The 14,598-nt window shown below is 36.1% G+C and overlaps 1 protein-coding gene across 1 annotated transcript in view; it reads right to left on the bottom strand.

Annotated features, from left to right (window-relative positions):
* Nucleotides 1-2,709: 2,709 nt before the first annotated feature.
* BTBD9 (BTB domain containing 9) overlaps nucleotides 2,710-14,598 on the bottom strand; it is a 126,485-nt gene continuing 114,596 nt past the window's right edge. Inside the window, exon 12 of the mRNA XM_035560419.2 lies at nucleotides 2,710-10,328. Within this exon, the coding sequence (XP_035416312.1) occupies nucleotides 10,134-10,328 (195 nt within the window). The 3' untranslated portion in view covers nucleotides 2,710-10,133. The remainder of the gene's footprint in view (nucleotides 10,329-14,598) is intronic.

Below are 14,598 nucleotides of genomic sequence, written 5' to 3' on the forward strand. Positions count from 1 at the left end.
CTGATTCCCCAGGATAGAGCAAAAAGCATTTACCTTCTTTTTAACTTGGCCACATGGCCTGGGAATGCAGATATTTTCAACATGTACTACTTTTCATTGACTGTGTTATACCGTTTTCTGGCTTACATTTAGTCTGTACTATTTTAGTCAAACATTATTTCCAAAGCAAGCCTTCCTTGCATAAGTATCCCCATATGTTAAAAATGCTAAAATTTACTAAGTGAGGTGACGGGCACTTTATACTCCAACTTCTATCTTAAAATCACTGGGCATTTACTCCCCAAACCTGACAACTGTCAAACTTACTAACATTTATATGTCTAATCAACATACAAAAGAAAACAGATCTAATTATATTATGCCATTGCATGGATTGCTACAGCACCTTGGTTTGATCTTACGATTTGGTATCATACGTCTTCTGTGTTTGGCCTCTCCATTTTCTACATAACAAAGACTATGTATTTATGAAAGGAACACACACCCACAACTGCTTAAAAGATTACACCAGAGAGGATTTGATTGTTACTAGAGAACAGAACCTGCTTGGGGGCATGAAGTTCTGAACTCCAGGCAAGGCTTACAAAACTTCTGTTTAGCAAGTGAAGTTGAAAAAACAGGTTGGCAAGGGCCTGTTATTTATGAGTCAAATGCTCAGTGTTCCCAACTGTCATGGAAGTCCAAAGGAAATCAAATGCTAAGCACTTCTGAAAATGAAATTTTTTGTTTGTTTGAAAATAAATAGATTCCCAAGTTTGCAAATAGTTCCCTCCCCCTCCCCCCTTTTTTTGGGTGAAATAAAGTGATGAAATACCAATTCACACAGTACTTCTTCCTGAGAGTACAGCAACACAACCTGGTAGCAGCCTACTGTAGCTGTTGTCCTCAACATTCGCCACAGCATCATGGAGTCCCATTAGCCCGCAAGTCACTATGAAAATCACCAGCATTTTTTATGTCATATTTAAGCTACTGCATTATGAGTTCTACATCAATAAAAGTCTCGCCATGCTACGATGTAAGTCCAATTCTGCCAGAAGTCTCTTATTCTTAAATGCAAAATGTGAATGGCACCAGACAGGCTCTACCATTACTTTAACAAAACTGCAGACAAATTGTTAAGCACAAAAGATCACTTTATTTCTCAAATCACACCTCTCTCATTCTTGAAAAGGTGGCATTTCTAATCATCACTATTTTAAATATATTCTACTTTTTTTTTTTTCTGTGAAGTTAAATACTTTGAGGAAAAATCCCCAAAGAAATAAATACAAAGCACAAGAGTTTCACTTGACGGTTTGATTTGAGCATTGTCTGGTCCTGCATTCACTTTGGAGAATTTGGCTGCTCTTTGAAACTCTTAAATAAGAAATCCAGAGCTAGCCTTCCTTGCTCTCCATAAGCCTCTGCTTATCAGCTGTTAATACAACGCTGGAGCATGCACAGAATAGCTTATAGCAGTTTAATAATTCTACAACTTCCATTACAAATACATGTTGTTACTACAAAGGATATAACTGTGATGCATCTTTTTCTAGATGTACATAGAAAATTTTGTGTTACAAAATGCTTGTTTGATGATGTGCATGTCTGCTGGTTAAAAGGAAATCAGTACAAACAAGGCTTACTGCCTTGCTGAGTTGATAACTTACAAAACCAGACAGTTCCCAAAGTTATTGACTGGATCACTGCTGCACAATCTGCAACCAGCATTCTCCCTGAAACCTAATTAGCCCAAATGGTTGGCAATGCATATCCACTGCAGTATAAAACGTTACCAAGGTCATCAGAACATGCTGTGTGGGGGATTATTCTCGTCTGATAAGCACAGTCCAATGCAATTGTGAAGTTCTTACTAACAGCCAGAAATGGAGGTCTGACACCACAATTTTTATGATGGTTGTCATAGTAAAAGATAGGTAAAAGTAGTCCAGTGCAGGCAATATCACTTTTCTTCAAAGAGCTGAGACCAGAAAGTCAAAGCACTTCCCATATCAGAAGCTGTGCTCCTTAAATGTTTTCTGTGAAAGAGTTCTGAGTATGAACCTGAATGGGTGTGCCTCTGAATTCACCCCAGTTAAGTGTCTTACTCAGGGAGACTGTGCTCCTGAAATGCAATCGCTGCCAGGCAGGCGGATTTAGCTACATATACGTGCATTTAGAGAACATTCAAACGCCATGACAAAGTATTCACTGTAGCTGAAAATCTGTTCACAGCAAGGTCTGAGGTAGTTTAGAACCAAGTTATGGGAAATTGATGTTTAGGAAACATGCGAAAGAAGGAAAGGGATTTAATGCACAAAACTGTCAAGATACAATGATAATTGCAACAGAAAAGGGGAATGTAACCACAGAGTTTTTAACTCCTGTCTGCCACGAAAGTGGAGCACTGACAGAAATGAGTGGAAGAAGTTAATAGCTGAAATTCTATTTAGCCTGGCTCCTAATATTTAATTTACAGTATCTGAAGGAACAATATTAACAGTCACTCCAGAAAGAAAACCAATGATAATAATAAAATTGAGCAAAGCAGAAAGGAAAGAAAATTTTACAATATATTGGACAAAGTTAATAGACATGGGCACCGAATTGTGAAGTAATGCTGTATTTCTCAAAATGAGTCCATGTACTCAGTGTGATGCCTGAATCTTCAAGTAGCTGAAACACCTTCCCCACAGGTACTCTGAAAAGTTACAGATTCTTTCGAGGTTCACTTTTGACAATGCAGTTTATTGAGAAAACAACACTTATATACAACTAACACAGTGAACAATGAAAAACTAACAAATTGAACATACATGAACATCATTTGAAAGAGAAACAGTACAATTATATTTGACTTAAATTGGATAAGCCTGCACAAAGCCTGACCTACAATTTAAGTCAACAGAAAACCTCTTAATGATTTTTCTCTTAAGGGTAACAGACTGCAGATTATAGAAGTACAAGCTTGAAATGGGCTAGTGTTTCCCACAGCCACAGCCAGCCAAATTTAAATTTTGCTCACTAGCACTTGACAGCCTAGCAGGAATCAACTTTAAAGTCTGACGTGAATGAACTGGGACTAGGATACTTTATCCCACGTAAGACAATAAAACAAACAAAACAAAGCAAAAAACTTAATATATCACAATTTGGAGGAAAGTTCCAGGGAACACTGCAGCAACAGCAAAGCAATTCTAGGTAGGGAGAAAAAGAAAAGGAGTAACAAGCAGACTAGGGGAATCCTGCAGGAAAAAGTAAGAGGTGTGAGGTCAGGAAACATACAGAAGTAGCTCAGACTACAGGAATCGGACCTTCATGTTGCTCTTCCCATAAAAACTACTAAAGCCTTGCTGCCTACATTCTCTTCCTCTGATCAGTACTCATATTCTGCTAAATAATAGATTCCTTACCAAAATTCACTAAACTAAAGAAAGGCCATGTCAACACACATCTCTTCAAAGTCACTTCAACTTACGAAACACATACATTGTCTGAGCTATATATGCACAAATGCATACGAGTGACTACATAGCAGTTTTCTCCCCCGATTTTCTCCTCCTTGCAACTCCAGCCCTCGCTCTAAGTGATATGTTTCTAACCTAATCATTTAAGACCCACAAGCCTTCTACTACTCCATAAAAACATTTACTCAAAATATTTACCTCTCAAAATGAGTATGTTACCTCATTCCTGAAACAGACCCAAATCATGCAACATCAATGCATATGCTAAAAACAGCTCAAACTCCCAGAATTATCCACTTGGAATCTGGGACAGCAGAAGAAACCTGTCTCTGTGCTCCAGCAATGAACCCTCTGAGATTGTTTCAAAACTGGTTTCTCAGTGTGAAAAATTAAGAAAAATTCCTGTGAAGAACCCTACAGTCTTTTAGCAACTGAAAACAACTAAAAAAATGCCCCACCAGATAAATATGGAAGATGCCAAAAAACAATTCAGGGGACTGACCATGCTTCAAAAGCACAATCCAAAACCTTTCATTAAAGACAAAACTTCTTCATATCTATTATTAAACACAGTTATTGGATTCTAGGAATTGACCATAATCAACCTAGCAATTATAGCTCAGTAGCAGAGAGACAACATATGTGTGATGTAGATGATATGAGGAAATATAAGGAAAATGAATGATTTCTGGAAGGCATGCAAATTCCCTACTTCCTCTCCAGGAAGAAGCCGCAAGTATTCACTCCAATTACATGGCACAGAGTTTTAGAGGTGCAAACCTTCATCTCCACAATAATACAGCCTGACTTATTAAGATGTTTCAGGCATTACTTGATACTGTTTGGACAAACAGCATTTGCTGTAAAACAGCACAGAGGTTAATTTTGTAAGCTCCTTAGCATAGACAGTAGTGGTGATGCATCTGTTGGAGTCACTGGATAACCCAGAAGGCCCCAAGAAAGCAGGTAACCTTCTTCTAACTGAGGGATGAGGATCTGCACAAAGAGAATGGATGCGCCAAGATGCTAAACACAGAACAGATAAGTAAAAGTTCTAGCGAGAAAAAGTACTTAAACTTCACTAACAGTGCAGCTCTCCTTCCTCTAAAAAAGCCCAGGGCCCACCTGAAGAAGCAGGAGGCATTGGAGAGGCAGATTTGCACCTAGGCAGACTAACTCATCACTCATTCAGATATTTAGCTATAATAATGTACATTCAATTCCCATAACATTTATGTAATGAATCAATTATATTTTTTTCTTTCAGAACACTGACCTGTGCTATTCTCTTAGGTTGGAACGAACGGGAAAATAAAGAATTCTGATGTCCTGGTGGGGTGATAAAGTCTAAAGCCAAGGGCATATTATTACTTAAGTGCAGAGCTGATTATTCACTTATTTCCACCATTTGTATATATCACAGTAATTAAACACATATGGTATTACAAAACTGATACAAGTAGTTAATTTAGTTAATAGTCAACAACAGATACTTGCAGTTTCCTCACATTATACTACAGCTGTTTATTTGGGCTTTCTTTATCTAAGAAGAGTTGCAGGATGATTTTTAAAACTATTTTTCTGGTAATCATTTTCAAAATCAAACACAGGCCCAGATTCTGTCACGGACTATTGGTGTGACTTCTACACTACCTCAGTCAATCCTTTGCAATGAAAGCTTGTAAAGGGCCAAAAGAATGCACGTGTGTTTCGAGCAGTTAACAAAACTCACCTGGAGGCTCACTCTGCGAAGACTGCAGGCCATAGCACGCAGGTAGCTAGGAGGAATGTGCCTGTGTTCTTGGGACTGCACCACTGCCCTTGAGATGAGTGTTTGGTTTGGTCTATTTTACTTACAGCCCACTACAGCCAAATTGCCAACTCCTAACAACTGGGCAAAAACAGCTTTGGACCTGCTTATCCATACCTTGCTTAGACATTTGCACATTTTAAGCAACCATAAAAGAGATTCTGCATCCTGCCATACCACATGGGTAACATTTCACACCTTTTTGTTTGTTTGGTTTTTGTTTTGTTTAGGATCTTTAGAACCTGTTCTAAATTCAAGCTAAGTGGTTAACCACAAGGTCAATTCAACACACATATGAATATTTAGGTACTCCAACAAAACCTTGAACCAGGACTTCTATTACTTGTATCCCGTACAAAGCTTTGTGGAGCTTCTATATGTAATTTAACCAGCACAACCAACGACAATCAGTTCAGAGACAACTAAGGATTCTGAGCTAAATACATCATTAATTAAGAGAAGGGGAAGGGAACCAGGCCTCAAGTGTCCTCTAGGATCTACAAGTTACTGTTTTTAAAGCATAGTTTAGCCCTCTAGGAACTGATATGATGACATACAAACCTAAACATTTACTCTTAAACACATTAAGTATTACTTGCTCTGATATTTGCTGACTACTCCAGCCACAACAACAAAAATACCAATGCATTCATTTGCCCGTCTGATGGTGTATTATCGACAGTTGTCAAAATACAAGCCAACAAAGACGTTCATAGAAGAAAAACAACATATAGCTTTTCTGCTTTCTGTTAAAACACAGCTACATTCTCATTCCATATTAAGTGTCTCTGAGTGGGCGTCACTGTATAAGCAGAGCTAACACATAACAATCAGACAAAAATGGCATTAACTTTGCCTTCTAATCTTCACACTGATTCTAGATGTACAAAACATTGCTCAATAATGAGTAGATGTTACATGCATTTGGTTAGAAAACAAAGTGGAAAAACTACTGATATCATTGCCTTTCTTTTCTTTCACAGAAACTGACTCTTACCAAGTCAGATGGCAGACTGAAGACTCTCTAATTTGATGTTATGATTAGTAGAGATGAAGATGCATTAAGTTCATTTGATCTTTTCAGCAATGATGAGAAACACTCAGCTCCTTCATGAGTTTTCATATTAAATAAGCAGAAGAGATTTGCATGGAAAAGGCATGAAATGGAGATGTAAAGGAAGGAAAGTGCAATGAAGAACAAATCCTTCCCTAAAAACACTGCTGATTCTTCCCTCTGTGCTCTTTTACATTAGTCTTGGATTACCTTCTCTCAGTGTAATTCCTATTAACATACCATTCAATTTTGTTTTAGAGCTGCTTGACAATGGCTTGAAAACAGAGCTGTGCAATTTTTGCCCACTTCAGAAACTCATTTTCCCAGATAAATAAGTTTTACAAATACTGAAGTTAATTTTTGTTGAAGTTGATTTTTGGCCCTGGATTTCTGTGAATAAAAATATTTTAATTAATTTGAAATTGGTTAATTAAAGAGACTTCAGAAAGAGCTTTGTTGAGCTCCGTGTGAGTTAGATCTAACTCTGAATTCAACTTATGGAAGAAAACAGAGAAAAAGAAGCCTGGAGAATTTGAAGGTAACAATAACTATAGCTCAAGCAGTAAATAGAATTAATGGTTCAATGATGACAATATAGTTCTGTTACCTAGAAAATTAACAAGAGATCTATCTTAAATAGTTTCTGGCAAGAATATAATGAACACTGGTCAGTTCTGCTCTACCTCTGTTGCAAATAAAATATGAGTTAAGCGATCATGCACTTCTGAATAATTATATTATTTCATGACCCTGCTAGATCCTGATACTGTAAATGCCCTGATGTTAAGTCATAACAGCACAACTTACTTCCACTGAAAGCAAAAAAAATTTAATAAATAAATTTAAAAAATCAGAAGAACATACAAGAGCTACATCTGATATTAAGAGTCAATAAATAAAGACAATAATTAGAAAGCATGAGAATACTCACACAAAAGCACAGATCAGTTCTATGTGGTATTTTCCTTTGCCTCTAGTAATTATCTCTTGCTGCCACTATGTTTAAGGCAGGAAACTATACTAGGCAATAAAAATATCAGGAGTGTTTGTGGGTGGATGATGTTAGAAGACCACGAAGAGTTCAGGTCCCTTACACATTTCAGCATTATTTCTTAGAATAAAAAGGTAAAGAATTCACTAGAAATTGTCAAGTTGTGGCAGGGCTTACCTTAAAGGCCTGAAAGCTCTGTGACACCTCAGACTTAGTCACAGGTTCTAAGAAAAACTTTAACAGAAAAAAATAAAGATTGTAAGAAAGGCCAAATGTGACTGACAATATCTAATACTAAAAATTTTGATTTCTCTGCATGAAGGGACAATGCTAAACTGATTTTTGTTTTGAATTATTTTTGGGGGTAGGTATTGGAAGTTCTGTAGGAGCTGATTCTTTTTGTTTTGGGAATCTCTCCTATCTGTTCATTCAGATTCCTGGCAGAGAGCTAATGTCATGGGAATTAAATAGACATTTCTCTTCAACAGTGAGTCATAGTACAAGATCAAAAAGGATTTGCAATAGCTTACGGTCTGTAAGGCTTATTAGTATCCTAAAAATTAATTGTGCACATCAAAGATTACAAACTGAAAATCCTGTTCTTTCTCTGAGCACCTAAACTCAGAACAGCTGGCACAAACCTTCCCACCCCCTTTTTTTTAAGCATTCCCTATAACAGTGACTATTAAAGGCTAACAGCTAGGAAGTTATGCCCTTTGCTTGCCCACAACTTGAGAAAAGCAAACTTGTTTGATCAAACTGCAAACAAATACCACCACTGACAAGGAAGGACTTATCTACCAAAGACAAGACATGCTCCACGCATCTCAGTAGTTCCAGCATGGCTTACAACTAGAATAGAGGATTTTTCTTTTTTAACTTCTCAAATAAAAAAAAAATCCAACTTTTTGGACTTACACAAAAGAATTGCATCCCCAGTAGCTAGTCTCAATTTTTTCATGCTCCAAAGGCTGTTAGGCCATAAGGTAATCACAACCAAGACTAGGTGCTGGCTCATGAGCAATAAATATCCTGCCTCACAGCTCGGGGCTGTACGAGGCAGCCATGGCACGTATTACAAGTGATATATAACGCAGTGCGCATGCATCTTCACTCACAGACATCACAAGTCAGAAACAGGCAGTGGCAAAGGAGGGGACTGCACGCAAATGTCTGAACCCAAAAGTAATTTGGCAATGAAAAACAGTGTAATACTATTGATGAAGCCTAGTCATTTTTATTGGAAACAAGAAAGCGGAAGCATTTCTCCTTTGAAGTTTCTACTGATTCTTTGCTATTGTTTGTTATATTTCTTCCTGTTTTAAGCACAACCAGTCAGGAAATTCTTTAAAATTAAGTAGTGTGACAGATTAGCATACTATTTGCTATATTGATATAACTCATTTTATCAGTACGGTTATGCAAAGGAAAACCATATTTATCCTGCACTAGCTTTCTTTTTCTCTGACAAGCTTATCTGTCACCAGAGGAGATTCCAAGTTCATAAAACTGGTTAGCTGACATTTCCAACATAATATGCTTTGTGAGGAGTAACAACCTCCTAAACAATTTTGCCAATTACATCACTGTCGCAATCCAAAAACACTTCATCACACACTGACAGACCACCACGGAGCTCTTCCTAAAAGTCATGTGGATCTGGAGAGTGAGAGGCTGTGTTCTCATCAATACGGAAACACTCGGAACAAGCAAAGTAGTACACAATTTAATCCAGACGGACATGGATGGATAATCAATTCTGTGATGTAAAGTAATAGCCAGATCCTTTACAATACTGTGTAAAAGCATCACATTTTTTGAAGATTATGAGAAAAGTTTACGTGAGGCCTTTAAATTTTTAGCTCCAGAGTAAGCATTTTGTCTTGGATACAAATAAGTTTCTTCAAATTCTTCTTTTTGTATTCAGAACAACTGCTTGTCAGTGACTAGATGCAGTTCCATTTTTCTAAGGCAAAAAAAGAAAAATAAAAAAGATGATCTGTTGCAAGTTTTCTTAGAAACATAAGTAAAATTTAAGTAATCATCTTCATGAGTGAAAAATAAGCTTTTCTCAAGATGGAAGTTTGATTTAGGGATTCTCTTTTTGAGTATAAGAAATGACAATTTTGTACTTCGAAAAGTTAACTAAGGTCAAGATTAACATAGCATCCATTAATTAGTTTGTTGATATCATGAAGGCTTTTCTTGTCATCCCACTGATGAATGAGGGAATTTGCATCTCAGCAGGTAAACATATTTGATACTTCCTTAATCTACTGCACAGCATTTGCTACAGCCAAAAATAAGAGAAAGTGGGATACAGAGTTAAAACAATTTAAAAAAGAGATTACATGATAAAAAGAAATATGAATGAAGAATAACTTTTAAAAATAACGTGTTCTGTACTGATGTGTTTCTTAAACATTTTCTTTGCTAATGGAAGCCTTCAGGGTATAAATATTCGTTTCATATGCCTTCCATTCTGCTCATGTCATTTTAGATTTTCACTGTAACTCTGCCTTTTTTTTTTTTTCCTTCTGTTCTCCTTGCCTTGGTTAGATTAGAGAGGTAGGTGTTAGTGGGGTACTTGATGAAGATTGAAGACCTATTTTCTCCCCCCTTGAAGACCAGCCTGATTTGAACAAATTGAGGAGTGAAGCAGTCTCTTCATGCCCTTGGGAAAAGCCTTTGCCATTTCAGCATTTCCATCTTTCAGACATGGTCCCCTTTGTTCACAGAGAAAAAGAAAGAAAAGGTACCAGCACAAGAAAATTCTGAATGATTTTATATAATGTCAATGGGGCTGCAAAAGCTCCCTTTCAGCCTCCTTTATGGTTGGTGAGCATGTGAACGCGAGGTGGATCCAGGAGGGGAATGCAGGGAACTAGTGCTTGCAGCTCGAACAGGGCGAGAAACAAGCTGTTGTCCACCACTCCCCACCTCTGTTGTTGCCACTTCCTTACAACCCTCATCCTTGTGGGTACCGTTTTGTGCTGGGCACTCAAAATGCACACAGTGAAAAACCTGGAGAGAACAAAAGATGAAGATAAAGCAAAACAATTAAATGCTGTCAAAAGCGTGATCAAAACAAGATGAAATCTATATGGAAGTATGCAGGCCAAATCAGTACTTAACCAAATTAGAATGTTTCAGCATGAGGTCAAAAACATCTTTCCATGTGTCATAAATATTGCAGCGACATAATAAGAGTGGAGCAAGAGAAGGCCTTCAAATTATACAAACCTTTACTTATGGCACCAAAATTCAGAAAGACGGTTCTAAGGCAGATAGAGATATTTGTAACTGATTTTTCCTTTGCCAAGTGGCATAAATATCTACTACATGCTATTGGAAGACAACAACAATTATATTAATTGTTTTAAACGTATCTTGTGATCTAATTACATCCTCCAAAGACTGAATGTTCATACACATGAGAAATGAAATTTAAATCATTACCAATATGACTCTATTTCAAGATTGCCTTCTTCTATAATAGCAACGATAGTTCTACAGAGATATCCTGAAGTATGTAGAGATGTATTCAGGCTGTCCAAGGAAGCTGTCGCTGTATCACATGAAATATGCCCTTTGAAACAGTGATCAGTTTCTGATATTTCAAAGCAACCTGGACCACTGTACAGGTGATTGCTTCTTGAGTAAGAAAGTCATCTGTTAAGTATTTTTTCAATATATTTTCTACTTTACTTTTACTTATACTTGTTCTTGACTTGCTTGGGAAGATAAAAGGGAGGAACACTTAAACTGTTACAAAACTTACTTCCACATCATTTCTCACTGCTATGAATTGCACAGCTTTGCCACACAGTAATTGAAGTATTTTCTTATATTGCTTTTAAAATTTTCTGTTTTGTCATTTATTGTAGTTTTATAGCTAAACTTTGACAAACATTAAAAATTGAATTTAAAAATTGTCTTAAGTTAATTATGTAACTTTTGAATGACATCTCCTATCATTCATCTTGTAAGTAGTTCATATCTTTAAAGCTCTTCTCGCAAACAAGGGGAATCTCTTATAATCCTAACTGCCCTTTCCCAGGCCCTTTCAAGTTAAAGTGGACAAAATCAAATACCATAAACAAAACACAGGTATACTACATATTCATAGAAGACTACAGACTATTGTATTTTCTAACCTTTCTTTAATACAACTGAAAATCCTATTATGCTTTTTGACCATCCTTGCAGAAGTGTGTATAGAGCAGATATCTACAATGACATGCCTAAAGCAGCCCCTGGGTCTTTTCTGAGGAGGTAGCTAGTTTTTAATTCAAATCCTGACAGCATGAATGGAATGAATAAAATATATTCTCATTCACTGTGTTTTTTGTATCCCCATTATATTTTCTTGTGCCTCTCAGTGTACAAGTTCTTGTAGTTTTTTTATAGAGATACATAACGATGCATGTTTATATTTCCACATATACACACATGCTAATATAAAGATGTACTGCTATGTCTTCATATATATATTTGAACAGATTACAAATATATCTGCACCCATACCCACACACATACACATGTGCACAAAATGGCTTTTTCTCTGCATTTCTTCTGGTAAGCTTTTTCTGAAGCCAAACAAATTTCTACAGTGGCATGAATTCTCTCCATCTGTTACAGTTCTTGAGAAGCCAATTTTTGTGTTCAGCTACACTTCTTGAAAAGTCCCTTTTATACTCATCACACTCCTATGCTTTTAAAAGTAACAGCTATTGTCATTTTTCCTGCCACACTTATCAGCATCAGGATTTGCAGAAGAGAACAATATCTTATCATTGAATTTCTTTGATGCACTGCATTTCTTGAAAGGAAGTACAGTCTAATGAATGGGATGGAGATCCACAAGTCAGAAGATTCCATAACTGTACTGTATCTTACACCAATAAGGTTTTTCATATAAAATTTCACTTTACATAGTGATGCATGCTTTTTAAAATATATTATGCTCACCACTGAAATTTAGCAGATACTAGCCTATAAAATCTGAAGTACCTGATTCTTAAATTATAGCTTTAATTTTTACCATTTCTTTCATACTAAATTCTTAACGGTCATCTCAGCATCTGGCAAATTAACAGGCCTGTGAATTTATTCATTCCATTTTCAGTTATGCTGCCACTTTAACATGTAGAGAATTCAGCTTATGAAAGAAGCAGAAGATAGAGAAGTACAATTGAGCTCATCTACTTAATCTAATGTTGAAATTATGTATTTAAGACCAGTATTACTAAAACAAACAATCCTGTGTTTTTTACTCTAAAAAGGTTGAGATCACAGTTCAGCATTGTTCTCTAATGTTATGTTATACTTCTCATGGATGTTTTAGGGAAGGTTTGACATACAAAGCAGGAAGGCCAAGTACACACACACACTGGTGCAGTAATTTGTAAGACAAAGCTTTCACGTTTGCAACTAGATGCTCTTTCCAGGTCAGTACTACTGAAGAGGAATAACACGACGAAACTTATATAGTCAGTTAAAAGTATCAGGTGATCTGTCTGACAAATAAATGATGATAAGGACTAAGGAAAAATAATCCTTTTATTTATAAAAGTAGGATGCCTGTAAGCTCAAGAAAAACAGGTTACATTTTTATCATGTTCTAACCTACCAAAAAAAAAAAAAAAAGGTCAAGAAAATCTCTGTAAATTATGTCTTTCAACAAACAGAATATATGGTGGAGGAAAATACAAGTTTAAAAGATGAAAACATTCAATAAATGGAGAAAATTTACATTTTTGTTTTTGTAACCCCAAAAATCAGACTGTGCTTCAAAGTTAAAAGGTATGCTGCAGCTGTGTGCTCGTAGAACAAATAGGGTATACAAAAGTAATATAATATAGCAATATATGTATGCTAATAATCTTCCTCCAAGCTTTGGGAGGAATAAGCTGTTTGAAAAATAAAATAAATTAGAATGGGGTACAATTTTTAAAGACAAAAGAGGGTAAGACTGAGAATGGCAACATGTGTTTATAGTTCAACTTAGCTGTTACATGAATAGCCATAAACTCTATTTGCATATACTGATTTCACTATAGTTATGCAGTGCTCCATACAAATAACTACACAGGATATTAAATTCCTTGTAACGGGAACCAATTTGTAATTAGAATTATGTTTAAAAGCCCACAAATCTGTTACTCTTCAGGGCTTAAAGCTACCTTTAAGAATTACAAGTTGGAGGTAATGTTTCTTATAGGCTGATTTGCTAAGTTTATGCAATGTTCCTCATATTCTTTTTTAATAAAGAGATGAGAAACTACAGAGATTGGCATGAGAGCAAATAGGACTGTCTATATGCTGATCAGTAATGGAAAAGGCTTCTTCATGCACGCACAACAACCTGAAGGCAGTTTCTGATTACATATTTCTGAGAACTCACTGATGAGGATTGAACCACATGCTACAGGAGACGGTGCTTAGAAAGAAAAATGTTATTTTTGGTTCAGTATACTGGTCAGCTTCTTTCTAATTGTCTGCTGAAAACTGATGTTGACACCTCATATGTTGTCCATAGGTGCTCTAAAATCGGACATAATGCTATTTGACAATTCTGCCCATGTCTAAGAACTAGCCTTCCCTTATGCTAAATATGATCAGAAATTGCAGAATGGTTAAGGTTGGATAGGACCTTTGGAGGTCATCTGGTCCCATCCTAATCAGTAACTCCTAATACTGCTGGAGCTGGCAACCTTTAATACCAATATCTACAGTTCATTGTAAAGGGTGAAAGTACAATGTTCTGGGGTGAACTATGCATGTGGGCTGTAGACATGCATGCATAAACACGGAAGCAGCTCTTGGTGTCTCTATTTTTTGTCATGTAAGGTCATGATCTCTCAAAGACATGCATATATTCTTAAATCTACATATTGTAAATTGTTTCACTGAAGTCAACTGTAAAACACGGACTTCCTCTGAGGCAATACACAACAATAATAAAAGACAGAAGCACAAGTAAACAGAAAGAGGATAATGTTGCACTGGGTTATTGTAAAACATTTTTTTCTGTATAAAATGAATGGAAAAAATCTCTTTGGTCACTGTTAGTTAACTGATTTACTGGGTATGAAAATCAGTTATAAGAGAATTATATGCAAATAAGATTTTCTTATGAAGAATGAGATTTTTCTTATGTTTTCTTCATTAAAAATATAAAAGTCATAAAACCAAATAATCAGAGACTACACACCTTTCTCTAGTGCACTAAAATAGTATTTTCATCATTCATCAAAATAAGGGATAATTTAAATTCTAATCAAACTTGACA

Source organism: Cygnus atratus, chromosome 3 (assembly GCF_013377495.2).
Source record: "Cygnus atratus isolate AKBS03 ecotype Queensland, Australia chromosome 3, CAtr_DNAZoo_HiC_assembly, whole genome shotgun sequence".
NCBI classification, from domain to species: Eukaryota; Metazoa; Chordata; class Aves; order Anseriformes; family Anatidae; genus Cygnus; species Cygnus atratus.